The sequence below is a fragment of the Mustela putorius genome, unplaced genomic scaffold, assembly GCF_011764305.1.
Source record: "Mustela putorius furo isolate JIRA1106 unplaced genomic scaffold, ASM1176430v1.1 tig00000585_pilon_pilon_pilon, whole genome shotgun sequence".
Taxonomy (NCBI): Eukaryota; Metazoa; Chordata; class Mammalia; order Carnivora; family Mustelidae; genus Mustela; species Mustela putorius.
Window position 1 is genome coordinate 11,489,702 of NW_025421424.1, and position 27,324 is coordinate 11,517,025.

At 39.7% G+C, this 27,324-nt stretch overlaps 1 protein-coding gene across 1 annotated transcript; it reads left to right on the plus strand.

The window, feature by feature from the left end:
* Window positions 1–16: 16 nt before the first annotated feature.
* Window positions 17–25,554, plus strand: PSMA5 (proteasome 20S subunit alpha 5). Its single transcript, XM_004769696.3, has 9 exons — window positions 17–178; window positions 5,667–5,733; window positions 12,805–12,931; window positions 15,215–15,282; window positions 16,422–16,529; window positions 16,672–16,730; window positions 17,293–17,395; window positions 18,415–18,501; window positions 25,306–25,554. The coding sequence occupies exons 1-9, from the start codon at window positions 150–152 to the stop codon at window positions 25,381–25,383; spliced, it is 726 nt and encodes a 241-aa protein (XP_004769753.1). The 5' UTR covers window positions 17–149; the 3' UTR covers window positions 25,384–25,554.
* Window positions 25,555–27,324: the final 1,770 nt, after the last annotated feature.

Consider the following 27,324-nt stretch of genomic DNA (forward strand, 5'->3'; position numbering starts at 1 on the left):
AGGAGGGCGGGCTGAAGGGGTCGCGGGCGCACGCGCAATTGGGAGCCGGGCCTCGATTCCGAGGTGGTGTGGGCGAGTTGGGTGTTGGTGGACTCGTGTTGGCCCTCGAAAACCCCGCGTAGCCGCTGCAGCCCTCTCCTTCCCTCGCCATGTTCCTCACTCGGTCTGAGTACGACAGGTCTGTGCGTTTGGGGGAAATGGTGTCGGGGTTGTGGGTGGCCAGGACTGGGGCCCGGTCCCGACCTGGGTTCTGCCGTGTCATGGGGCGCCCCAGGATCCCGAGTCTGGCCGGGCCTGGGGATCTCTTGCCCTCCCTAGCTGCCCGCAGTGAATCTCCAAGCTAGACGCTCGCCAGGTCCTACCGCTGCGTCACTGCTGGGTCCTGACTCGGTGTCTCGGTGCGGAAGCGAGAAGCTCCGCTTTGTGCTTGGGGAAGAAGTCTGAGGGGGCCGGGACTCCGACCTTTAACCCGGAGAAGTCCAGGGGTCACCCTCTCCCCTGTTCATCATTTCGTGAGGCGTTATGACTGCTTTTTTAGAAAATGTGAGCGTGTTGCCTGGAAGAAAAAGCAACTGGAGATTCTTTAATGGTTTTCATAATTTCAGCTCCCCTTTCCTTTAGGGTAACAACCTCGTTTTCCGTTTCTTAGTCGTGGAAATAGAGCAGCCTATTCTTTGATTGAGATGGAGGAAGGCATGCTCCATCTGGGATGTATACTTTTTGCAGAAGCGCCAAGACATTCTCAGTTTTGCACAGGTAGAATGTGGAGTCTGATTTTACAGGAACTGGAATTCAGAGTGGTTCTCAGAAGTTTCCTCATCACGGTGATTCCACTAGCTTTTCTCATTCTTTAAGAAGCTTGTAGCAAGTTAGTTTGTGTGTGTTAAGGCCAGATCTGTTTCGAAATTAAGGTTCTGAGATTTTTTTTTTTTAAACACACTTTTCAGGGGTTGGGAATGCTGCGTAATACTAAATTGTACATATTTATGCCGTAGGCATTTTTACTTTCAGTTTCTGCTTTGGTCAGTTAGGTTTTTACATAACTATAAAAGTTTTGGGGCTCCTGGATGGCTGTTAGTTAATCGACTGCTTTCCGCTGGGGTCAGGATCCCAGGAGAGCACCACATCGGGCTTCTTGCTCAGCGGGGAGCCTGCTTCTCCCTCCCTCTTTTTCCTGCTTGTGCTCAATTTCTCTCTGTCAAGTAAATAAATAAAATATTTTTTAAAAAACTATAAAAGTTTTGTGTTTGTGTTTTAAGCTAGGAAAGGCAGATTTTTCTTTCCTCCTAGGTGCTTAGAAGCTGCATTTCTTTGTCAAAGTATACTTTGATCCTGTCAAAAGTTTTATCGCTTGGAACTACCATTTCTTTTCTTTTCACCTTTTTACTGACTTTTATAATTTACATGTCAAGTTTTATTTATTTTTTAAAGATTTTATTATTTGACAGAGAGAGAGCACAAGTAGGCAGAGCAGCAGGCAGAGGGAGGGGGAGAAGCAGGCTTCCTGACAAACAGAGAGCCTGATGTGGAACTGGATCCCAAGACCGTGGGATCATGACTTGAGCTGAAGGCAGATGCCTAACTGAGCCATCCAGGCTCCCCATATGTGAAGTTTTAAAACTGACAACTTTTCCTACTGTCGTATAAAATAACTATTAGTATTAATCTTCCCAAGTATTAAGAAGAATCATCTTTGGGGCACCTGGGTGGCTCAGTGGGTTAAAGCCTCTGCCTTTGGTTCAGGTCATGATCTCAGGGTCCTGGGATCCAGTCCCGCATCGGGCTCTCTGCTCAGCAGTGAGCCTGCTTCCCCCTCTCTCTGCCTACTTGTGATCTATCTCTCTGTCAAATAAATAAATAAAATCTTTAAAAAAAAAAAGAAGAAGAAGAAGAAGAAGAATCGTCTTTGGGTAATAGAATTTTGAGTTAGGGTGTGTATGATAAAAATTGTTTTTCTTATCAAAAGGCCTTTATTAAGGTTTTGTGATCCTTAGCATCTTCAAGGACTGCTTTGTGTTACTCATTTTTGTATCGTCCCAAGAACGCCTAAAGCACAGCTTTTTTACATTCACTTATCTGATACACTTGAATGCTTGCTGTATACAAGGCGCTGTTTTCTAGTTGTTGGCCATACATCAGTGAACAATATCAAGATCCTTGCTCTTGTATGGGAGACTGTCTTAAAGAACTGTTTACAAAAATAACTAGTGTGAGTCAGAAGTGTATTCATGTCATTAGAGAAATTCAAATCAAGTACTAAGTTCTGTTGAGGGAGATTGCATTCAATATTAGGGATCATTGAAAACTTTAAAAAGGAGCTGATATTTACAGTGAGTCTTGAGAAAGAGTAAGATTTTAATAAATATAGACTGTGAGAGTCAATAGTTTTGAGGCCAAGAATGTAGGATGAACAAAGGAGGGACAATGGGAAAGCACTGCACGTTTGGGAAAATTGTGTTCTGTACGGCATATATGATGTATGCATGGGAATGGTGAACTATGGAAAAAACAGGTTGATGCTAGATATTGAATGGTTTTTTATGTGTGGTTAAGGAGTTTGGATCTTACTCTTTCGGCAACCATGTGCTACGTTTTTTATGTGTGGTTAAGGAGTTTGGGTCTTACTCTTTCCACAACCATGTGCTACTATTTTCACTTTAAGAAGTTACAGAATCATAATTGTGTTTTGCAGAGATTATCTGACTGGAATAGAGGAAAGAGTGAGTCAATACCAGTTAGAAGGCTATTGTAATAGGTGAAAGGTAATGAGGGCGTTGAGAATGAAAGAAGAGTGTTGAGTTACTATGTGGGAGGAATTGATGTAACTTGGCATATTGTTAATATGGGAGATGGGAAGAAATGAGTCAGATCATTCAGAACTTTCTAGCTAGGGAAACTGGGAGATTGGAGATGTTTTAAAATAAAAATGAAATAGGAATGGCAGGAGATGGAACTGATTTTGCAAGGATGGCTAGATTTAAAGAGATAATTCAGGTTGGTGAGCATTCAGTGCTAATAGGATATCCAGGTAAAAATGCTTAGGAGGCATTTAAATTAGCCAGGGAAGTGTCCAAACTAGTAATAGAGATTTGAAAGTAGTTGGTGCTTAGTGTAAATGAAATAACTCCGGGAAACAGTAAAGTTTGAGTAGAGGGCCAAGAGCGGAGTGCATGTTAGGATGTAGTAATACCTCACTAGAATGAAGTGCTTGAATTGGAGTGAAAATACTGTATTTGCATAGTACTTTACACATTACAAAGTTCTTTCCTACTCCATGCAATTCAGTATTAACCTGTGACAGGGCCAGCATAGGTTTTGGTTTTGGTTTTTCATTTGAGTTAAAGCTAGTTGTAGAACTAAAACTTAATTCCAGGTCTTCTGTCCTCACTTTTCACTCAGTGATTTTTAAAAATTGTTCCTGTGGCGCCAGGGTGGCTCATTTAATTAAGCATCTGACCAGGCTCAGGTCATCATCTCAGGGCTCTGGGATTGAGTCCTGAGTCAGTTCTTCCTCTCAACATGGAGGAGTCTGCTTGTTCCTTTCTTCTCCCTCTCCCTTTGGTCCTCCCTCTGCTCATGCTCTCTTTCTCTCTCTAAAAAATAAATTAAAAAAAAAAAAAAGTTGTTCTTTACAGTTCATAACTCTTTTTTTTTTTTTTAAAGATTTTATTTATTCATTTGATGGAGAGAGAGCACAGGCAGGGGGAGCGTCAGGCAGAGGGAAGAGGGGGAAGCAGGCTCTGGAGCCCCATGTGGGGCCAGATGCCAGGACCCTGGGATCGTGACCTGAGCCAAAGGCAGATAACTTGGCAAAATTGACTTAACTTATTTAATACTCAAAATAATCCTATGAAGTAGCATTTTAAGAGTTCTGGCGCCCCGAGTTCTGGACTTTTTAAATGACTTCTGGGGCAAGGGGGATGCTGGGATTGTGGGATTCTCCTTTACCTTCTAATTTAACCCAGGCTAATAATTCCCAGAGGCAGTATAGTGGAATAGTTAAAAGCTTGGACTCTAGTCACATTGCCTAAATTCTCAGTCCACTTCTGCTTCTTTTTTTTTTTTTTTTTAAAGCTTTATTTATTTATTTATTTATTTGACAGAGAGATTGCAAGTAGGCAGAGAGGCAAGCAGAGAGAGGGGGTAGGAAGCAGGCTCCCTGCGGAGCAGAGAGCCCTTTGCAGGGCTCGATCCCAGGACCCTGGGACCATGACCTGAGCTGAAGGCAGAGGCTTTAACCCACTGAGCCACCCAGGCGCTGCCCCCCCCCTTTTAAGATTTTTATTTATTTATTTGACTGAGATCACAAGTAGGCAGAGCAACAGGCAGGGGGAGGGAGGGAGGAGGAAAGCAGGCTCCCCGCTGAGCATAGAGCTCGATCCCAGGACCTTGAGATCATGACTTGAGCAGAAGGCAGAGGCTTAACCCATTGAGCTACCCAGGCGCCCCTACCTCTGCTTCTTTATATGCTGAGTGACTTTGAGCAAATTACTTAACCTCCATGTCTCAATTGTGAGATAGTATCTATCTTAAAATGCTACTTCATAGGATTATTTTGAGTATTAAATAAGTTAAGTCATTTAGAGGTTTATAACAATGCCAGGCATGTAGTAGATATCCAGTAAATGTCAACTTAAATTATTACCTGTTTTATATTTGGGGACATATATAAATATTTTAAAGAAAGTTTTTGCTAAAACAAATTTGAAAATGCTGTATTATATATCATATCACATGTTATAAAATCCAAATTCCATAAACCAAGGATCATAACTCTTTCAATTCATTTATTCAAGTATTTTTGTAGTATCCATGTGTGCTGAAAACTTTTATAGCTAAGACCATGGCTGATGCCTCTTCTGCATCGTGATTTCCAAAAGGATAGAACGAAAAAAGGTGGGGAAGTGTTTGGGAGAAAAAAGAAATCTGGCATATAATTGGTATAAATGTGTATGGAATAAATAAACTAGCTTAGGCTTTAGTAACTGCACGGATCTCAGTCTGTTAAGATACCAATCCTGATTCATACAAATAAATAGGGAAATGTACCTACAACTGACTTTTACTAAAAAGTAAGATATTAACAGCAAATGTATGTAATGGGAAGAGGATAAGGATAAATGCTTATTTTCTTGGGAATTGCCTGGTAGTTTTGGGGCATGAATTTGCTGAAGGAATTGCAGATTGATTCAGGGTTGAGGCAGAAGGTCACCTGTTCTCATTTGACCAGTTTGAAGTCTCTGAAGTAGGACAGAAGTATTCCATACATAGGTTCCATTTTCTTGAAAAGCTGTTAATGTTGGGCGCCTGGGTGGCTCAGTGGGTTAAGCCACTGCCCTCGGCTCAGGTCATGATCTCAGGGTCCTGGGATTGAGTCCCGCATCATCGGCTCTCTGCTCAGCAGGGAGCCTGCTTCCTCTCTCTCTGCCTGCCTCTCTGCCTACTTGTGATCTCTCTCTGTCAAATAAATAAATAAAATCTTTAAAAAAAAAGAAAGAAAGAAAAGCTGTTAATGTACAAAAAAATAGCTACAGTTTGTTGTGGGCAAAGGAAAATAATGACAATATGCACATCTTTAACCATTTGAGGTAGATGTCAAGGAATTTGAGTTTCATATGTCTATGCTTATTTTTTCTGACAATTTTTAATCCTTTTTTAAATTATAGGGGCGTGAATACTTTTTCTCCTGAAGGAAGATTATTTCAAGTGGAATATGCCATTGAAGCTATCAAGGTATAGTATCAAGTGGCAAGTTTTTGAAAATTCATGGCAACCTAATGCTTTGCTGGCAGAACATTTGGAATAAATGTGTTTTAGGTATTTTTTTAGAAAACATTATCTCCCTCTAACCAAATACTAATGATTTTATTTTTGATTTTAAAAAGATTTTGTTTATTTATTAAAGAGAGAGCACACACACAAGGTGGGGGAAGGGCAGAGGAAGAGGGAGGAGCAGACTCCCCACTGAATAGGGAGCCCTACAATGGGGCTTGATCCCAGGACCCTGAGATCATGACCTGAGCCACCCTGGCACCCCTACTAACCATTTTAATAGCAATTTCCATCTCATCCCTAAAACCTTTTGAACAGGTAACTGCTTCATAATTATGTAGCTTTTTCTCAGTGGGGCTGAGACACATGCTTGTGTTCATAATCTTCTTGGCTATAAAGAGAAGAGTATAGAAGTCTAGAGTTAGGTCCTGGGAGATACTTTGAACAAATCCTTTGATCACCTGTGTTCTTATTAGTAGAGTGGATTTATATGGGGCACTTTTAGGACTAAATAAAAGATGTGTCTTGTTGTCTAGTAACAAAATCAAATAGTTCCAACCAGTGTTAAGAAAATTAGTAAGTAAGCTATCTATACTTAAAGTTAGTTATCACATGGGATGTGCCTTTGTTGGATTATGGATAATCTAAATTCTGATACAGATTGTCCAGGGTAAGGTCCAGCATCAGTATTTTTAAGGACTCCATCAGTGATTCTGATATCTAGCAGGTGTCTAGTCCAGCCCTTTACCCTGTGCTTCAATCACTTTGCATCCCCAAATAGTCTCTATTTGTAGAGTCCTGGTGATAGAACATTTAAACACAAGATGGCTCATTCTGTTAGAAAACAGTTCATAATGGTTAAGAAATTTACCCTTGTATTGAATGAAGAGTCTAGCTTCCTGAAGTTTCCTTCATTTTGCCCTAGTCTTGCCCTTGAACCATACAGAATGTTGAAACCTCCAAAGACAGTTCCTTGCATAATTGAAGAGAGCTACCTTGTTTCTCTCTAAGTTACCTGTTTTAGAAAGTGTGTATGGTTGTATGAGAGTCTGGAAAAGGGCAAAAGAGATTTCGATTAGTTGAAGACATAGAAATAAAAGTGGATGCACTATGATAGATGGTGGGACAGAAAATGGTGAGCCAGCTACAAGTGCCTGTCCCTGTTTCTGATCATGTTTGCCCTATATTGAAACCATACAGTACTGTGAAATACGAAACCATCATAATTCCAAGCTGTAGCATTTATTTTGAGCCTCTAAAGACAACATTCCCACCCAGATGTGCAAACCAAGAATAATCCTCAGGTTTTTAGGGTTTCTCTTTTAAGCTCCCTACTGCTAGTGATTTCCAGATTGCTTAAAGATAATTAGATAGCATCCGATCTCTAGCCCTCTGTTGGACTAAGATAGAAATAGCCATGTGGCCTTTAATAGATGTGACTTAACCTGTGTGAAAATTCAGGCTCTTTGGTATTTAAACAACCTGGTTGTTGCCTTGACAACTTAGAGTTGCCAGTGAAAAAGCAATTTGATAACCTTAAGTATTCAGCAGTATGAAAGGAGCTAGAGAAATGACTAAGAATGGCTGAGAAGTAGAAATTATCGTTGGAGGTGCTGTATGGATGGCATGGGTGAGATACAGCCAGCAAAAGTGGAAAAAATTGCCTTAGTAGGTTTTTTGGGGGAAGGAAGGATGATCTGTGGCAGTATCAAAATTACCGTATTATACGGAGCATCTGATTATTGGTCACTATGAGTTGTTCTTAAAAAAGTACTGCATAGAATCAGTTCAAATGTTCTCTCCCTCCCTTCGTTTTCCTCATCTCCACCAAGGGGCAGGATGAAATTTGGGCAAAACTGTAATACCGAAACATCTGGGGGTAAATGTTAAAAAAAGAATCTTGATTTTGATATATTTTATAAAGTAGACTGTCTTGAAAGTATGAACTCTTTCTTGGAGGGATGCTTAGGAAGTTATTTAAGTTGGAGGCCGAATTGAACAGGTTGAGAATTTATCCTTGTAATATGATAATGATTCATCCACAAAATAATTATAGTACCCAGGGACTACTAACATTTTTGACCACATAATTCTTTGTTCGGGGACTATCCTGTACAAGGTAGAATGTTCAGCAGAATCTCTGTCCTCTACCATTAGATGCCATTAGCACTCACATTTCCAGCTGTGACAACTAAAAATGTCTCCAGACTTTGCCCTCCAGACAGATGTCCTTTAGACATGGTAAAATGGGCCCACAGTTGAGAGCAACTCTGCTAGATATAATTTGAAAGTAGGTATGAATACTGTCCTGCTCTGTTCAGTTGGAGACAAAAGAGCAATATACAGTACATAAATCAACTAGAGAGCAACTAAGTGCCACATTAAATTCTCTGATAATATTTTCGGATTAAAAATTTTATTCTTAAGGCATACCTGTATGTAGTTTTAGAGTCGAAAGATAAAATGATTATATAAACTCCGTAACAAAAACAGCAATCCCTGAGGACTGCCCCCTTTACCTTCAACTTCCTTGAGGCAGCACTTTGAAGTCTTTCCGCTGATAATTTTCTTGGCATTTACTTCTGTATTTCTAGCACAGACTCACATATTTTGTTTTGTTTTGCTTAGGCATTATCCACAGACAGGAGAATGATGATTTCTGCCCCTAGTGACACACATAGAGAAACAGACACCCCCCCCCCCCCCACACACACACAATTTCCTTCCGGGGTGGTGGTAAGGCAACCCATTCTATATCATATATATCATAATCTTGTGAGATCATTAGTCAACATTTATATCAGTATGACTATGTAAATGCTGCTCACAGCTGAGCCATTTTTCCATTTCTCCACAGTTTTTTCCTGAGAGTGGAGAATTCTTTTTTTTTAAATTTGTTTAATTTAATATATGCATATCATAAAATCATCCCTAAAGTCTCTCTAGGTAATATATATCTTCTCAAAACATCCAGGCACATTAAATATCCTATTAAAGATTTTTAAATAGGGGTGCCTGGGTGGCTCAATTAGTTAAGCATCCATCTCTTGATTTCAGCTCAGGTCATGATCTCAGGGTGGTGGGATCAAGCCCCAAGTCAGGCTTTGCATTCAGAGTCTGCTTGAGATTCTCTCCCTCTGCACCTTCTCCTTCTTGCATGTGCACACTCTCTCTCTCTCAAATAAATAAATAAATCTTTAAAAAAAGATTCTTAAAAAATCTTTGAGCCTTCTCACCTGCTCCAGTCTGGACCAGTTCTCTGAGCATACTGCATAGCTGTATACTCAGGATATTCTGTCAACATCATCCTGGGGATTCCTTGTTTTGTTTTGTTTTTTTAAGATTTTATTTATTTATTTGACAGAGATCACAAGTAGGCAGAGAGGCAAGCAGAGAGAGAGGGGGAAGCAGGCTCCCTGCTGAGCAGAGAGCCCCATGTAGGACTCGATCCCAGGACCCTGAGACCATGACCTGAGCCGAAGACAGAGGCTTAACCCACTGAGCCACCCAGGTGCCCTATATTCCTTTCTTTAAGGATTTTTTTGAAAGATTATATATTTGAGAGAGTGGGATAGAGAGTGAGCAGGGGGAGAGGGAGAGAATCCCAAGCAGCCTCCCTGCTGAGTGTGGAGCCTGAGGCAGGGCTCACTGTGCTAAGTTCCTGACCTGAGCTGAAATCAAGGAGTCAAGACACTTAACTGACTGAGCCACCCAGGCACCCCAAAGATTTTATTTAAAAAAATTATATTTATTTATTTGAGAGAGAGAGTGTGTGTGCACTAGTGGGGGAGGGGGAAGGGCAGAGGGGGAGGGAGAAGCAGACTCCCCCACTGAGCAGGGATCCCAACATGGGGCTCAGTCCCAGGACCCCAATTTCAGGACCCGAGCCAAAGGCAGACTTAACCAACTGAGCCACCCAGGCACCCCAAGGATTTTTAAGGGTTTTTTTTTTGTTTTGTTTTTTAATTTTTTTCCTTCTTGGGCTGGTTAGATTCTTTCTTTCCTCCCTCCCTTCCTCCCTTTCTATTTATTTAATCCCTACTACACCCAGTGTAGGGCTTGAACTCACAACCTTGAGATAAGGAGTTGCATGCACTTCCAGCTGGGCCAGCCAGGTACCCCTAACTGGTTAGATTTTTTTAGAGCTGTGTTTTTCAAGCTGCAAGTGTTGACCCATTAGTGGTCATGGAAGTCAATTTAGTAGTTTGTGGAAGCATTTCTTTTTGAGTGGAATAGAACAGGAGATATCAGAATGCCTTGTTTTTTTCCATGTTGTTTCTGTTATATTTATTTGTATCTTTTTGTGTGTTTTGATCATGATAGGAAATGTATTTCTTAATGTAGAGTTTGTAGATTTCAAAAAGTTTGAAAACCACTGCTCTAGAGAAAAATGCCCCTTCTCATTTCATGCCTAAAGGGTTTCAGCTACTAGCTTCTGAGAGCCAAAGGCTGAGGTTCTTAATATTAAGCTTGTCAATTTTTACTTAATGCCCCTGTTCCCACTCTAATCTCCTGTTTTTGACTGTTCTTAGTGTCCTGCAATCCAAAGACCACCCTGTTTTACACTCTCCAGAGTCTTCTACAGGAGTTGGGTGGAGGCCATCTTCCAGCTTTATAGCATAGGGGATGGGATCTGGAAATCTGTTTCTTAGGTAGGCATGGAACTGATGCTGCAGTTTTTAGTTCCTCTGATTCTATTTCCACAGGTCCTTGTTACCACTGTTTCCTTTTTGGAGGTTTCTGTGATACAAATTAGGTTTTTTCTTGATTTTTTTACTACTGATTTAGGATTCAGAATTCTCAGGTCTGCTCAGTAAATTACCACCAACCAATCTTTTTTTGAAATTTTGTTGCTATGTCTTTGCCCATTTTCTTTGTCCTAGTATATTTTTTGTACATCCCTCACCCCCACCATCCTTTAATCTTGTACTCTTGCCAGGCTGGGGGAAGGGTGTTTTCAGTCTACAACTTTAACTAGAAGTATGAATGCTCATTTTTTTACAAAAAATTGTTTAACAGTTCATCTCCTATAGTTATGCATATAAATACCAATTAAGAAAATACATAATGGGCGCCTGGGTGGCTCAGTCAGTTTAAGTGTCTGTCTTCGGCTCAGGTCATGATCTAAGGGTCCTGGGATCCAGCCCCATATTGGGCTTCCTGCTCAGCAGGGAGCCTGCTTCTCCCTCTCCCTCTCCTGCTCCCCCTGCTTGTGTTCTCTCTCTGTCAAATAAGTAAATAAAAAAATCTTTAAAAAACTGAATGAAATCTTAAAAGAACAGTGAACTTAAAAAAAAAGAAAATATGTAGTAAAAAGCTGCTATATACATTTAAAAACAGTTAAAAAGGACTATGTATTTGAAAAATAATACATCTATGTATGAGACATGATCAGTGTGCAGACATATTAAACGTGTTATGCATATTGATTCATGGAGTTCTTTGGACTCCTTTGCAATAACAGGTTCCAGGAGTCTGGTGATTGCACTGGCAGGGAATGCTTTGTAGAACTAACTAAATAATAATGGTAATTCAGAAGAAAGAGCGCATTTAGTCATCGAAGGCTTTATAAATGGTGGGTGGAATTTGGATAGGCAGAAGATTGTATTCCAAGAGAGAGAAGGCATGAGCAGAGTTGCAAAGGTAGTAGGAGATAATATGGCATGAGAAAGTGGGTTGGGTTATACCTGGTGGATTTTGTTGGAGAATAATGAACGATAAAGTTGAGGGGGAGGGGCGCCTGGGTGGCTCAGTGGGTTAAGCTTCTTTGTTCTGCTCTGGTCATGATCTCAGGATCCTGGGCTCTCTGCTCACTGGGGAGTCTGCTTCCCCCTCTTTCTCTGCCTGCCTCTCTGCCTACTTGTGATCTCTCTCTGTCAAATAAATAAATAAAATCTTTAAAAAGAAAAAAAAAGTTGGGAGAGAAAAGTGAGATTAGGTTTTGAGGGCTGTGGAAGCTTATGTGGAATTTATGTTACAGGCAATATAGGGAGATGTTAATTCTTCAGAGAAGAAGTATAATGAAAAGAGCATTTTATTAAATCAGTCAGGCCATAACATGAAATATACATTAAGAGAGAGATTAAGTTGGGGAGCCTAGGTAGGAGGCTATTGAAGTAATCCTGGCATAGAAGAAGAATGACTAAATTTGTTACTCCTTTATTGTATGCCAGACACCATTTTAAGCCTTTTATATATTAATACATTTACTCTTCTTGATGTGTTTTACAGATAAAGAAATAGACATAGAGGGAAGGTGATTAAGATGGTGTCATGGAGATGGGAGATGAAATTATCTATATTGTGAACTGCTAGTGACCTCAAAAGATTACTATTTTGGGCGCCTGGGTGGCTCAGTGGCTTAAGCCTCTGCCTTCGGCTCAGGTCATGATCTCAGGGTCCTGGGATCGAGTCCCGCATCGGGCTCTCTGCTCAGCAGGGAGTCTGCTTCTCTCTCTCTCTCTCTCTCTCTCTCTCTCTGCCTGCCTCTCCATCTACTTGTGATTTCTCTCTGTCAAATAAATAAATAAAATCTTTAAAAAAAAAGATTACTATTTTTACATTGGTGGTGGTATTTGTGTTTCTTCTTCTTCTTCTTTCTTTCCTTCTTTCTTTTTTTTAAGTACATTACTTTTCTGGAGGTTATGTTATACATTTGAGGAATACTACCTTTTGGGATAGGTCAAGATAGCAGAGCTGGAAAGAAAAATATTAGAATTTTACTACTTTTTCCCCACTATGTTTAGAACTTTAGAATCTGCTCCTTCAAAATACTGGCATTAAAGTTGATAATTTTCCACATGTTTTTAAGAACTTGGTGACCTTTCTCTTTAGAAGAACAAAATTCTATAGATCAGTGCTCTCACCATTGATAGGAATAGTACATTACTTATTAGGGTGCTGCTTATTCTCTGCATACTAGATATAGCTGATTGAAGCTTTTATCTTGTAAAGTTATTCAGAGAGATCCCTGGTGAGTATGTGAGAGGGTTCTTTGACCTGTATGTGATAACGTGATGCATTTCTTTTCAGCTTGGTTCTACAGCCATTGGGATCCAGACATCAGAGGGTGTGTGCCTAGCTGTGGAGAAGAGAATTACCTCCCCACTCATGGAGCCAAGCAGCATTGAGAAAATTGTAGAGATTGATGCTCACATAGGTAAGCAGTAAGGGAAAGCTGATCTGTAGGATCTGGCTTGGGTTAATTAGTCGTCTTTGGTGTTCCAAGGGAGATGTATTAGATGAACATCTTATCTCCTTGTTAACTATTATTTTTCAGATAGTAGGCTAGTGTGCGTAATATAAGAGTAGGAAGCAGTTGTAGAGCTCACTTACTCCCAGAATTAAGTCAGGGAGCCTTCAAATTTAGACTTGGCAAATGTGATGGTTGTTAAACTATGTCAAGGTTGAATCATAGGCCAGGTCCTTATGAGATGGTTGGGTCTTCAGTAATGCATAATGTTAGTCCTGGTAAGAAACCACCAGGAGCAGAAAATTGTGTGGAAAACTAGAGGTCTCTGCTGAGAAGAAGAATTCTTAAAGATCTTTGGGGTGACTAAGGTTCAGAGAGCATAAGAATATTAGACTGAACAGATCAGTTCTCTTCCTCTGTTTTGAGATTTATCTTTTTACTCCCTGCCACCCCCTACTCCCCCACCCACTCCCCAGCACTAATTTTCTTGGTGTCTGTTTAAATTCCCCTGCCTTAGCTTCTGGCATCACTGTAGCATTACAGGGTGAGTAGTTCTCATTATTTATAGCGTGGCATTTTAGTTGGCTGTCCAGATTTTCTTAACCTACTAGTCATCTTATTAATGAAACATCAGTAAAATAATGACTTGAAGGCCTCAGAACCAAATGCCATGGTGATTCTGGGAGCTCCACATTATTTCTTTCACAGACAGAGAAACAGATTTAGTCTTTTAAGATTAGAACATTGTGGCTACTTCAGGTCACTTGTCTTTTGGAGATAGATCAGTGTCACTTCATTCAGCAAATTGAGAACCTAACTATGTGCCAGATATATGTTAGTCAGCAGGGATACAGAGAGAAATGAGACATAGTCCTTGTCTTTCAGAAGCATACAACCGAATAGTGGAGGTAAACATGTAGATAAGTAAATGCAACTGAGTGATATAGGTAGCATTAAGAAAGGCTGTGGTATGTGTTTAGAAGGGGTACAGAGGAGGAAATAATTAGTTTTGTCTTGGGCCAGTGGTAGTGGGTATTCAGAAAAGGATTCCGTAATGGTGAAGATTGAGCTGAGCTGAACTGCAAAAGATCAGGAAGTGTTCACCAAGTGAACCAAGTGTCTGGAGATAGAAGGGAGACACTCTGGTTAGAGGGAATGGAAATGAGCAAACCCTTGATGGTATAAAATGTGGAATACGCCGGCACAAGCAATTTTGGTATGACTGGGAGGTGGACTGTAGCAAGAAGTGAGTCTGGGATCAGATAGTTGGGCGTTCTTACCATGCTAAAGAGCTTGAACTTGATCCTTTTGCTCTGATGAGAAAGATTTTAAGCATTGAGGTAATATGATCAGGTTAGTATTTTAGAAAGACCATTCTGATAGCAAGGTTGCAGGTAGAGTGAAGAGGGCTGAGACTGAATGTAAGGAGATCAGGTAAGAAATTTGCTTTAGTCCACATGGAGATGATGAGGGGTTTAACCAAAATGATAGCCAGAGAAGGGAGAAAGTAAGGATTAATGCCAGACATGCTAATTTGATAGACACTGAAAGAATTTGAGATCTAATTGGTTGTGCGGGCCAAGGAGTTTAGAAGGGAACAAACTTGATTTGAGTTGGTGGTATATCCAAGTAGATATATTAAGGGAGTCATTTGGCTTTATGGGGTTTGAAACGTGGAAGCAAGGCTTAGGCTGGAAGTGCAGATTTTTGAGTCATGGTGTATAAAGTAAAAGCCATAACCTTGGTATCTTGGACCGTTAGCCAAACTTTTCTCTAGATTACTTGGTTTCTCTTTGGTCAGGGAGGTAAAAAGCTTTTGATTTTATCCTAGGTTCTTCTACTATAGGTCATAGTGAGATGGCTTTTTAAATTTTAATTTCTTCTGTTAGGATGTTATTGTTTACTTAGTTTGAAAGTGCATTGTGGTCTATAAAGAGTGCTGAAGGGATGTTTAAGGATGTAATGTGAGGAAATTCATGTTCGATTGGCTGTTCTTCTCTGTCTTCTATCTTAAAAATATTGAAGTTCTATGTTATTGTGGATTGTTTTTGAAATTTATTTGTAATATAATTGTACTTGTATTCAGTTCAGATAACCAAATAATTTCCCATTTTTATCTCTTGGGTATATTGCTGTGGGATTGCTAGGTGGCTGTCGTGGTTCCATTCCAGTATTTCAGTATTTCCTGAGTGGATGAAAGAGTCCTGCAAGGATTTGGCCCCTTAGGTCACTATTGCTTTTACATTGCAGGTTGTGCCATGAGTGGGCTAATTGCTGATGCTAAGACTTTAATTGATAAAGCCAGAGTGGAGACACAGGTAAAATTAGCATCATCTCTCCTTTTTCCCATGATGCTTGAGTTCTTTCTTTAATGATGACATAGCTGCCTGAGCTGTATTGCAGGTTATCTGTGTTAATATCAGATGTAGCTCTTGGGAATGATTTTGGGTAGAATCCCTAGTTTATAAGTTTCTGAGGCTTGGAGTCTAGCCATCCAACCATTGAGGCTTTAAGGAAGCCCTGGCAAATAGTGCTGACAGTCTCTTGCTTCTTTTTTGATTTGCCTTATATAAAGCAAGCTTTGCACTGCATTCTGTTCCCTAATTGACTTTCTATGGGAGCACCGTAGCAGGAAGTGAATGTAGCTAAGGGATATTCTACCCCAGCTGCCTTTGGTGCTGGGCTTGAAAATAACAGCTCTCCTATTGCAAGTAATGTTATATACCAGGTGACAAGTACTGATCAGGAAAACTGATACTCTGCTTGGAGAGTAGACCAGGAAGGGAAAAAAACATACCTGATTTGTTAACATTTTTTACACTTATTTTCAACTTTTCTGTCAGTACTTATAGAAAAGTAAGTCATTAATTTAAACACCAGTATAATGATGACCCAGGGTCTTTGGGGGAAAGTGGCACTTAGCCGTTAGCATTCACTTTAGTGAAAAGACCAAGCTTGGTGCTGCGAGGCATTAACTCTGTTTTTCATTGGAATAATCCTCTAGTCTGTCGTTGCTTAGAGTCCTTTTGATCAGAGTTTATTTTCAGAGCTATTTCTCTTCCTTTCATGTAGTCCTGAGCATTCAAGTTTAGTGTTATGGAAAACACAATGGAGCTGAGCATTCAGTTTGCAACCATCGTTCACAGGGATGTGTGTAGTGAGATGGAGGGCTGCTTTAATGCTTCTCTTATTTAAAAGGTAGAGAGCATTTAGGGGCGCGTGAGTGGCTCAGTCGGTGAAGTGTTCAACTCTTGATTTCAGCTCAGGTCTTGACCTCAGGGTTGTGGGGCATCGTGCTCAGTAGGGAGTCTGCTTGAGATTTTCTCTCCCCTTCTGTCCCCCACTGCACATGCTCCCGTGCTCGCTCTCTCTCTCTCTAACTCTCTCAAATAAATAAATAAATCTTTTAAAAAAAAAAAAAGAAGAGGAGGTAGACCATGTTTTGCTCTTCTTCTAGAACCATTGGTTCACCTACAATGAGACAATGACTGTGGAGAGTGTGACTCAGGCTGTGTCTAATCTAGCTCTTCAGTTTGGAGAAGAAGATGCAGATCCAGGTGCCATGGTGAGTGTGGTGTTTGTGTCATGTTTTCTTGCTGTTCTTAGAGACTTAGGACATTTGTCCTCTAAACAAACCTTTCCCAGCGCCTCTCACCACTTACTTCAATAGCCAGTTATCTTAATACCTCTTGTTTTTTTGGTTCTAGTCTCGTCCCTTTGGAGTAGCACTGTTATTTGGAGGAGTTGATGAGAAAGGACCCCAGCTGTAAGAATAATTTGCCATTTTTCCTACTTCTTTTCTAGTAAAGTTAATTTTAATTTAGGATGGGGACTGGTTGTTCAAATCAACTGAGAAGATTATTGTAGAATTACAAAAAATGAAGGGCTTCTAACTCTAAAAGTTCAGTGATTGTGTGCTGCTTATACTAAGGCAAATTTGGGGAGTCTATAAAGAGCTCCCCCTGTTGGCACCACTGCTAATGCTGGAAAGAATTAAAAGTAACTTGGTTACTATAGTCAGGTTGTATTTTAGAGCTTTGATTTAGAATGTTGATTTGATCCTTATCCTCAGATATTTAGAAAGGCATACGTGGGTGCCATATTTAGATCTCCTATACTGCTAAATATCTGAGGAATTTATTAGTTTAAACACTTTTGAAAAGATCTGGTTTCCTCAGGCACAGAATGTCTTTTGGACCTGTTCCTCAGTATTTCAGTGGTTTTCTGGCCGCAGGGCCAAGCATTTATATTCTTTAGCGAGATGTTTATTTCTTAAAATGCCACCACTGTTCAGCATTTTAATCCCCTTCTCTTGGGGGGTTTTGCAGGTTTCACATGGACCCATCTGGGACTTTTGTACAGTGTGATGCTCGAGCAATTGGCTCTGCTTCAGAGGGTGCCCAGAGCTCCTTGCAAGAAGTTTACCACAAGGTAATTGAGCACTCACAACTTTAGTTTTATTATTATTTTTTAAATCAAGGTATAATCTACATACAATAAAATGGGCAGACCTTAAGAGTTCATTTCTAGGAGTTTGACAGTTCTATCTACCCTTATAACCACCACTTAAAACAAGATGTAGAACACTTCTCACTTCCTGAAATGTTTCTCTCTCCAGTCACCCTCTTCCTCCCTGGTAACCATGTTTACCACTAGAGATTAGGCTTGTCTGCTCTTGTCATTTTTATAAATGCAGTCATACAGTTTGTATTTTGTGTTTGCCCTTTTTTGTTCAATATACTGTTCCATTCATGTTTTTGCACTTATCAGTACTTAATGCTGAGTGGTATACCATAGTATGGATGTACCACAGCTTGTTTATCCTTTATCTTTACAGCTTTACTTAACACTTGTATTTCCTAGTCTGGCTCTGGAAGCAAGTAGGCATTTGGCACTTTTTATCTTATGGGATGAGAGGGCTTAGTTTTGGGGAATTCATTGTGTTTGAGGACTGCCATACTTATTATTCTCACAGTTCACACATCCATCAACCCCTGGTAGTTTTGATTTTATATGTAGAAAAAATTTATGTGTAGAAAAATAGGGTTTCATGGGTTTAAAATGGTACAAGAACAGATTTGCTAACCAATGAGCTACCTTTTTAGATCATTTGGGAATTCTTATTCATAGGATATTCCCAATATTATCTTGCTTCGATTATTAAAAGAAGATAACTACATAAGTGTAGCCCTTTCTGCTTCTTCAAAGGTCCCTTACATGAAAGTTGGTGGCTTTGATCTGGTTCAAAATAGGACTTTTTCCCCCCTGTGAATAAATGTATTGTACTTATTGACTGTTTACTTGAATTGTAGAGATTCTTGTCATGCACTCTACTTATTAAGCGGCGTGATTTATTATTTGCTAAGTCATTTCTTCAGGGAACTATAGGGGAAATCTTTGAAGGAAAGCAGAATTATAATGGTTACACTTCTTACCCTTTTTGTTTCAAGTCTATGACATTGAAAGAAGCCATCAAGTCTTCACTCATCATCCTCAAACAAGTAATGGAGGAGAAGCTGAATGCAACTAATATAGAGGTATTTTTCTCTTCTGTTGTTTTTTATTTATATATCATAGTTCCCATTGCTGAAGTTTGAATGGATGGAGATAATCACATTTTTATATGCTTGGCCCTTTAGAAGTTATTACTATCCTTTGAATAAATGGTAACAGCAGAAGCCAGAACTGGATGAGTTAAAGACTGGAAGGGAGGTGGACAAAACATGGATGTCCTGCTTTCTCAAGGATTTACTGTCCACAGAATGCAGTATTAAAGGACTTTTTTGTCTTTTTAAGGATGATAAAAGACTTGAAAATACTTTCATAGACTGAGAAGAAATTAGTATATAGAAAAATGTTAAAAGAAGCAAAAGCAGGAATGTCTGCGTGGCTCAGTTGGTTGAGCATCTGCCTTCAGCTCAGGTCATAGTCCCAGGGTCTTGGGATTGAGTCCCACATTGGGCTCCCTGCTCATCTTGGAGTCTGCTTCTCCCTCTGCCTTCTGCTCCCCCTGTTTGTACACGCGCTCGCTCGTGTGTGTTCTTTCTCTCTCTGACAAATAAAATCTTAAAAAAAAAAAAAAAAAAGAAACAAACAAACAAAAGCAGAGGTTAAATGGTGATCGAAAAGTTCTAGAAGAGGGAAGCCTTAGTACAAATGATGGAGTTGATTTGGAAGGGTAGACTCATTCAGGTTTATATTGAATACCCATTATATGTCCAGTATTATACTAGATGCCCAGGGATACAGACACAGAAACTCCAGTTCCCATTCAGGGTAGTATACTGTGTAATCTGGGGAACATAGAGACAATAACAGCTTGTGGCACTTCTTCTATAGTAGTGATCAGAATGTATTGCCACAAGAACATGTAACTTACACTAGGACATTAGGAAAGCTGGCTGGAAGAGGTGATGCTAAAGAAAAGAAGACAAGGGTGTTCTGAGAAGAGGCAAACAGCTATGCATAAAGGCTCAAAGCTGTAAAATAACATTGTATAGAAAAGGAAATTTTTTTTTTTTTTAAAGATTTATGTGTTTATTTGAGAGAGTGCTTGCTCAAGCACAAGAGAACACCATGTGGGGAGGGGCTGAGTGAAAGGAAGAATCCCAAGTGACTCCTTGCTGAGCAGGGAGCCCAGTGATGAGGGGCTCGATCTCACAACCCTGAGACCAAGACCTGAGCCAAAACCAAGAATTGGACACTTAAAATACTGAGCCACTCAGGCGCCCCTGTAAAAGAGATCTTTGAGGGTTTTCTGACTGTTGGGTGTGAGATAAATGTGAGGTAGTGAGATAGTTGGAGATGACGTGACAGTTGTGGACCAGATTCTGAGTGCCCTTATTTAGGATGCTAAAAGTAGATGGGAGGAAAGGAGGTATAGTGGTGAGTAAGTTTGGGCAAGTTTGCAGGTGACTTGGGAATAAGTTAGGGTAAGTTTGCAGGTGACTTGGGAGAGGGATTCTGTATTTCCCTCGTGATTGTTTACATCATCTGCTCAGGATGGGTGAGTGCAACAGTGAAATTAAGGTGAATGGGAACTGTTTGGAAGAGTCATTATGGATAAGGAAAAAGGAAGACAGGGATGAGTAAAAGGGTTGCTGGGCTGTATTAAAATACTAATGGAGAAAAAAAATTTTTTTTTAATTAAAAATAATTTTAAAAAATCTAGTGGAGGCTGGAATCATCCAACAGATACTTATAGAAAGTCAGGATAGTAGGCATAGTATGTATGTACATTATATTTCAATTAGAATTTTTAAAGGCAGTGCAGCTGTAATCACAAATCCGTAATTAAACCAATCAGCACTTAACCAGGATATTTGTCAGAAGTATTTAGCATAGACTTAGATAATGTATGTTAGGGTTAATCCCTGATAGAGGATTGCTGGTTCAGGGCCTACGAATGTCTCTCCAATAGAGCCAGCTTCCACAGGCTGCAGTGGGAGGAGCAAATTGGATGCCAAAACAGAAGCTAGCCTAAAGGTCTTAGTGGAGTTGGAGAGAGGGCGGGGAGTAGGAGGGGTTGCTCTTTGAGCAGTAATGGTGAGAGGAAGAGTTTGGAATGGAAATGGAAAAACTTACTACATAAATACTGTTTTTTCACTTTCTTAGCAGAGATTTTTAAATACTTTCCCTTGGCAACCTCTGAGACGACCAAGTGCAGCAAATGCAGTGATACCCCTTCCTAACCCTGAGGAGGGTTTTTGTCATTTCCTTTCTAGTACTTAGTGTTTCTTGGTACTTAATGAGTTAGGGTCTTGGCATTTTTCTAAGACTATCCCCTTCCACCTCAGAGTAGTTCAGACGTAGCTCTGTTGATTTCACAATGAAGGTTCTGAGGCCTGTTTGGTTCACCTGAAACTGCATAGATTTTTAGCTCATTCAGTTTCAGTGTTTCTTTGAAAAGAACATCAGAACATGAGAACATCAGAAGTGTCTCCTTCATGTTTTATCATTAACTATTCCCTAACTATAATCCCTGACTATAGTTTTTTCACATTAAAACAAAAGGGCACTTTGACTTGTCCAAGATAATTTACTCCACCAGTACTCTTGATGTTTCTAAATCTGGCTGTCCATCAGTCTTTGGAAATGAGGCCCAGAAATCTGTAGTTTTGAAGTCTCCTTGGATGAGTCTAAGGGTCAGTCATTTGGGAGCCATTGCTCTAGAGCCCATCTGTTTCATCTTCTTTTAGGGCCCTGCTCCATCAAGTTGTCCCTTGGATCCCCAGCCTTTCCTTCTCTACAAAAAAAAATTTCCAAGTGGCATCTTTTTCAGAAAACAAAACAGGGGCATCTGGGTGGCTCAGTAGGTTAAGCATCTGCAGCTCAGGTCATGATCCCAGGATTGAGCCCCACATTGGGCTCCCTGCTCAGTGGGGAGCCTGCTTCTCCCTCTGCCCCTCCCCCTGCTTGTGCATGAGCTCTCTCTCTTGTTCTCCCTCTCTCAAATAAATAAAGTCTTAAAAACAAAACAAAATCCACTTTCGTTTAACTCCTCGACCTAGTATCTTGTCTTAAAAAAAAAATCAACTTTGTTGAGATACAGTGTATATTCTGTAAAATGCAGTACTATTTAAACTTTAAATGTACTATTTTAAGTACACAGTTCAGTGAATTTTAACAAGCACATAATCTGCCACCTCAATTAAGGTATAGAACATTTCTGTCATCCCAGAAATTTTTTTATGTCCCTTTTTTAATCCATTCCTTTCTACTGATCTGCTTTTTGTCCCTATAGATTTGTTTTGGGTGTTCTAGAGTTTCATATAAATGGGTTACACGGTATGTGCTCTTTTGTGTCTTAACTTCTTTCACTCAGCGTAATGACTTGAGATTCAGCCTGTGGCTGTCAGTAGTCTGTCACATTTTATTGCCAAGCGCTATTCCATTCATCCTTTTTTGTAACCTTTATTGCTAGGTCTCTTCCCAGCAGAACCTTAGGTTCATTGTGCTCACTGCTTCCCTCCATTTATTCCTCAATCGCTATCATTTGTTTCTGTTCTTAATAGTTCCCTGAGACTGCTCCTTGCTAAGATAACTCCTTTTTGTCATATTTCATGGTCACATTTTAGACCTATTATTTGACCTGTCTGAAGCAGACTTCTCAAATTTTTGACAATTCTAAAACGAAACATTCATTATCTTTCCTGAAAACCATTTCATCTTCTTGTCTTTCTAATGCTGGTTGATGACACCATCGGTGTACCTGCCATTCATAGCAGAAACCTAGAAGATTCTGGCTTTCTCCCTTTTACCTTTACTGAATTGTTCTCTTCACTGTTTTTGCCTACTTTTCAGTAACTCTCATGTCTGTGCCCGCTCTCCATCCCTACTTCCAGTGCCTACTTTTGTTCAGGCACTCAGTGTTCTCCTGCCTTGTATATTTTCAGAGGTTTCCTAACTAGTCTTCCTTCCTATAGCCTTGCCATCCTTCATTTCATTCCATTTCCCACCTCCCTGCATTGTGCTACTGAAGTTGATCTTCTAAACCACGTATCTAGTCTAGCTTGTTCTCCACTTAAAAACATCTTTTCTGACTTCCAGTCCACAAGATGAATTCCAAGCTTCTTTCATGATGAAATGATTTACAGTTCTTAAGTCATAATGTTTAATCTGTTAGGCACCTTGCTAAGCATTTTGCATGTAATTATCTTTTTTAATTTACACAGCAACTCTCCAAGGTTGGTATTCCTATTTCCATTTTACAAAATAGGAAACTGAGCTTTGAGAGGGTAGAATCATGCCCTAAATAACAGAATTGGTAAGTGGAAGAATCAAAATTTGAACCCAACCGTGATTTGGGGTCCTATACCAAACCAGAATATACCAGTATAATACATTGTCTTTCCTACTCCTCCTCCCCATTTTATCTCACCTCATGTGCAATCTCTGCTCTAGCCATTCAGAATTACTTTGTATTATAAATACATCATCTTGTTTCATGCTTTTATGCATTTATACATTCAACCTGCCCTTCTGCTCGTCCACTTTAAGACATAACTCAAGGGGGCACCTGGGTGACTCATTCGGTTAAGCATCTGACTCCTGATTTCAGCTGAGGTCATGATCTCAGGGTCATGAGATTGAGCCCCACTTTGGGCTCCCTACTCAGTCTGCTTGGATTTGTCTTTCAGTCTCTGCCCCTCCCTCCACTCGCTTGTGCAGGCACCCCCCCACCCCTGCCAAAGTTTAAAAAAAAAAAGACACACAACCTAAAAGCTGCTTCTCTTTGAAATCTTCCTTGACTTCACCTAGGTCACTCCTTTGTGGCTCTACATATGCTTAGCTCTTTTATAACATCTAACATTGAAAGCATTTGGCACCTGGCACCCTTAGTAAATAAAGAAATTTTCTTCATCTTCGCATCCCTAGTGCCTAATAGAATTGTAACTAGTGCACAAGTGCTTAATAATTATTAATTGGATCAGTGAAAGAAAATATGTCTTACCTATCTCACAGAGCTTGTGATTTCGTTTTGTTGGTGTTGTTTTGGATTGGTTTGGTTTTTATAGATTTATTTATTTGAAAGAGAGAAAGTGTGTAGAGGGGATTGGAGGGAGAGGGGAGAGAGAGAGTCTTAAGCAGACTCCCAGCTGAGCAAGGCCCCCATGGGCCTTGATTCCACAACCCATGAGATCATGACCTGAAAATAATAAATATCATATAATTGGATTGTGCTAATTCTGGCAATTTTCAAATTATATTAAATATCAATAATGAATATTACCAAAAATGCTCTAGCATGTTTAATTTTAAGGTCTAAAAAAAAAAGGCAACATGAGGACATGACATTTAAAACGAACAAAACAGCTTTTTGGCAAATGTGAAGTGGCACCTATTGCTTAATATTGCCCCGACACATGGGAACTGTGTTATCAGCAGAGGTGATGGACGTATTGGTTGTTTTAGCTAAATTTGAAACTAACCATCTTCTAACCCTGGTCTTTTTTTTTTTTTTTTTTTTTTTTAAAGATTTTTATTTATTTATCAGAGAGAAAGGGAGAAAGCGAGCACAGGCAGAGGCAGAGGGAGAAGCAGGCTCCCTGCTGAGCAAGGAGCCCGATGTGGGACTCGATCCCAGGACCCTGGGGTCATGACCTGAGCCGAAGGCAGCTGCTTAACCAACTGAGCCACCCAGGCGTCCCATAACCCTGGTCTTTTATTGCTTAAATAGATTATATCTAAACTGTTGGTTATTATTTTTATCATTATTATTATTTTTTAAAGATTTTATTTATTTATTTGACAGAGAGAGAGAGATCACAAGTAAGCAGAGAGGCAGGCAGAGGGAGAGGGAGAAGCAGGCTGAGCAGAGAGCCCGACATGGGGCTCGATCCCAGAACCCTGAGATCATGACCCCAGCTGAAGGCAGAGGCTCAACCCACTGAGCCACCCAGGTGCCCCTAAACTGTTGGTTATTATTAATATCTGTCAATCACAACTGATTTCCTATTGTCAGTGTTAGTGGAATCCTTTCATTTTCATGGCCATTCCTTTTATTTTTTATTTTTTTATTTTTTTAAAAGATTTTAAAATTTGATTTAAATTTTAATTTTAAATTTAAGGAATAAAATTAAGGAATAGAGAGAGAAGCAGGCTCCCTGCCTTTCAGGGATCCCTGTGCAGGGTTTGATTCCTGGACCTTGGGATCATGACCTGAGCTGAAGGCAAATGCTTAACCGCCTAAGCACCCAGGTGACCCTCATGGCCAGTCCTTTTAAAAAAAACAGAACTTTGCTGTTAAGTTGCCTTATGAACAATTTTAGAGAATACAACATACCTAATAACAATAGTTATTTAGTACTTACAGTGTTCCTAGGCAGTGTTGTAAGCACTTACATATATTAACACATTTAATCTTCACAGCTTCTGTATAAGTGCTATTATCATCCCCATTTTTCTGTTGGAAATTGAAACACAGACTGTCCAAGAAACAAAGGTCTCACACACACAAGGTTCACTTGCAAGTGGGTAAACACACTTTAATATATTTCTAAAGAAATCATTAATGGAAAAACGTAGTAACCCTGTGTAATTTGTTGCTGCTTTTCTGATCCTTGTTGAAGTAACTTGAAAAAATGACAATGATGCCAGGTGTTTGGTTAACTATTACGTGGTAAGTTAACCTCAAAATAGAAAATTTGGTGAATAAAAAGTTTTATTTGGGAGTCAGAGAGCTATTTTAGGAACCTACGGTGGGAAAGGATATCCCTGGGACAGCAGATCCCTTAGTTCCTAATGAACAGCGGCATCACTAACACAGCTTCCTCCAGACCTGGTGCTATGTGCAGAGTAATCGAGCCCAGCTCATTAACTCTTCTCTGCTTTCTTTCCAGTTGGCCACGGTGCAGCCCGGCCAGAATTTCCACATGTTCACAAAGGAAGAACTTGAAGAGGTTATCAAGGACATTTAAAGAAGCATGAGCCTCAGAACTTCTCTGGGACAATTTCAGTTCTCCTAAATGCTTTTAACTTTTAATTTCAGCTCCTGTTCTTGGAAGATCTCCATTATATGTGCATTTTTTTTATGTCTGTACATAAAGGCAGTTCTGAAATAAAGAAAAATTTAAAATTTGTTAATAGACTATTCTCTTCTAATGCAGTCTTTTGTTTGAAATGCTCATGTTAGGAGGCAAAGAGGATAGTGGTATTAATATCCCTATTCTATCAGAGTGTCTATTCTAAAAGCTAATGTCTGTCTACAACAGAATCAACTGTCTCACAAATCCCTTGGTGTTGGCAAATGAACTCAAGCTAGTCCAGCTCCTCCCAGAGATACATACCACTGTGAACCCATTTCAGACCTGTAGTTTCTCTTGATTAAATAGGTACTTTTGCTGATTTCTTATATGAAGGAGATGTTAACAAATTGACCATGAAAAACACATTTTGAGGGTTAGAGTTAATTAAGCTAACTACAGTGTTGTCCCAGTTCTTGTGTCTTAATAGAGAATTTGAAAAGAGATTTTCATTTTTAATGAGGTTAACTACAAAAGCTGCCATTTTATGACTCATTGAGATTATTTAAAGTATCAATCTATTGGAGCCCCCAAAATGGCCATATGAAGTAGATATCATTATCATACTTTAACAGATGAAGAATCTAAGGGTATATGTCCATAGACACAGAAAATTAAGCTGTGGGACTTGAACTCAGATTTTCTGGTTTCATATCATCAACTCTTGATTTTATAATGCCAGGTCCTTGGATCCTATACACCTAGTGAGTAATAGGGAAATCTCATTGAAATTTGAAATATACCAGCACTATCTACAACATGGCTAATCGACGTTTAACGACTGAGCCTCCCAGGTGCCCCAAATCCATATATGGTTAAGGCAGAATTGATTGCATATTATCTTCATTGACATTTGTAGAAAGTTGTAGTCCATGATGTCAAAATAAGTCATGATTATTTGCGTAGGTTGAATTCATATTAAATTTCATACTGTGTTTCCAGCAAAACAAAACAAAACAAAAAAACTTGTGTTTATATACATTTGGAAATTGTAATGGCAAACATTTGGAAGAAAATAATTTTGCCCTAGATATGCACATAAGGAAAGTAGAGAACCAGAACACATTGTCACCAATGTTCTGGAGACTGGTCTAGTGATTTTATCCCTGTTATTAAATACCACATGATAGGGGCACCTGGCTGGCTCAAGTCAGTAGAGCATGCAACTCTTGATTTCAGGGTCATGAGTTTGAGCCCCATATTAGGCTTAGAGGTTACTTAAAAAATAAATACAACACGATAATCATGAGATTGATTTCTCTCATGTTCACCATTATCAAATCCTGGTAGAAAATGCCACTGAAAAATCCGATCACAACTTCCATTTATTCAAATCTAATACCTATTTACTATGTACCATGTGTTAGGCATTGAGGATGGAGCTGTGAAAATACTGGATGTGGCCTCTGCTTCCATGAAGCTTCTACTGGGAAGAACTAGACTAGCATTTCCTTTAACTCTGTAGGTTCATGGACAAAGCATGCTCCTTTAGGGAGAGATGAGAGTTGTGTCTCTGAATTATGGGCATTATGTGGGGAAAAACAGATCTTAACATACCTCCCTTAGCCTCAGCTTACACTACTTTGCCTTCTTGCTGCCTAGGCAGTGTTATTTGTACCTTGGACTCTACAAATGGTGAGACAGTGAATTTCACACCCTCTATGTTTTTGAAAGAATAGGATTTTAGCATCCTTAAAAGAGATGTTTGGTTTTCTGTAAGTTTCCTACAACGTTTCTTGTGTCCAATTGAAATAGGATCAGCGGGGCTTATGGGTGGCTCAGTTGGTTACGCATCTGCCTTTGGCTCGGGTGGTGATATCAGGGTCCTGGGATCAA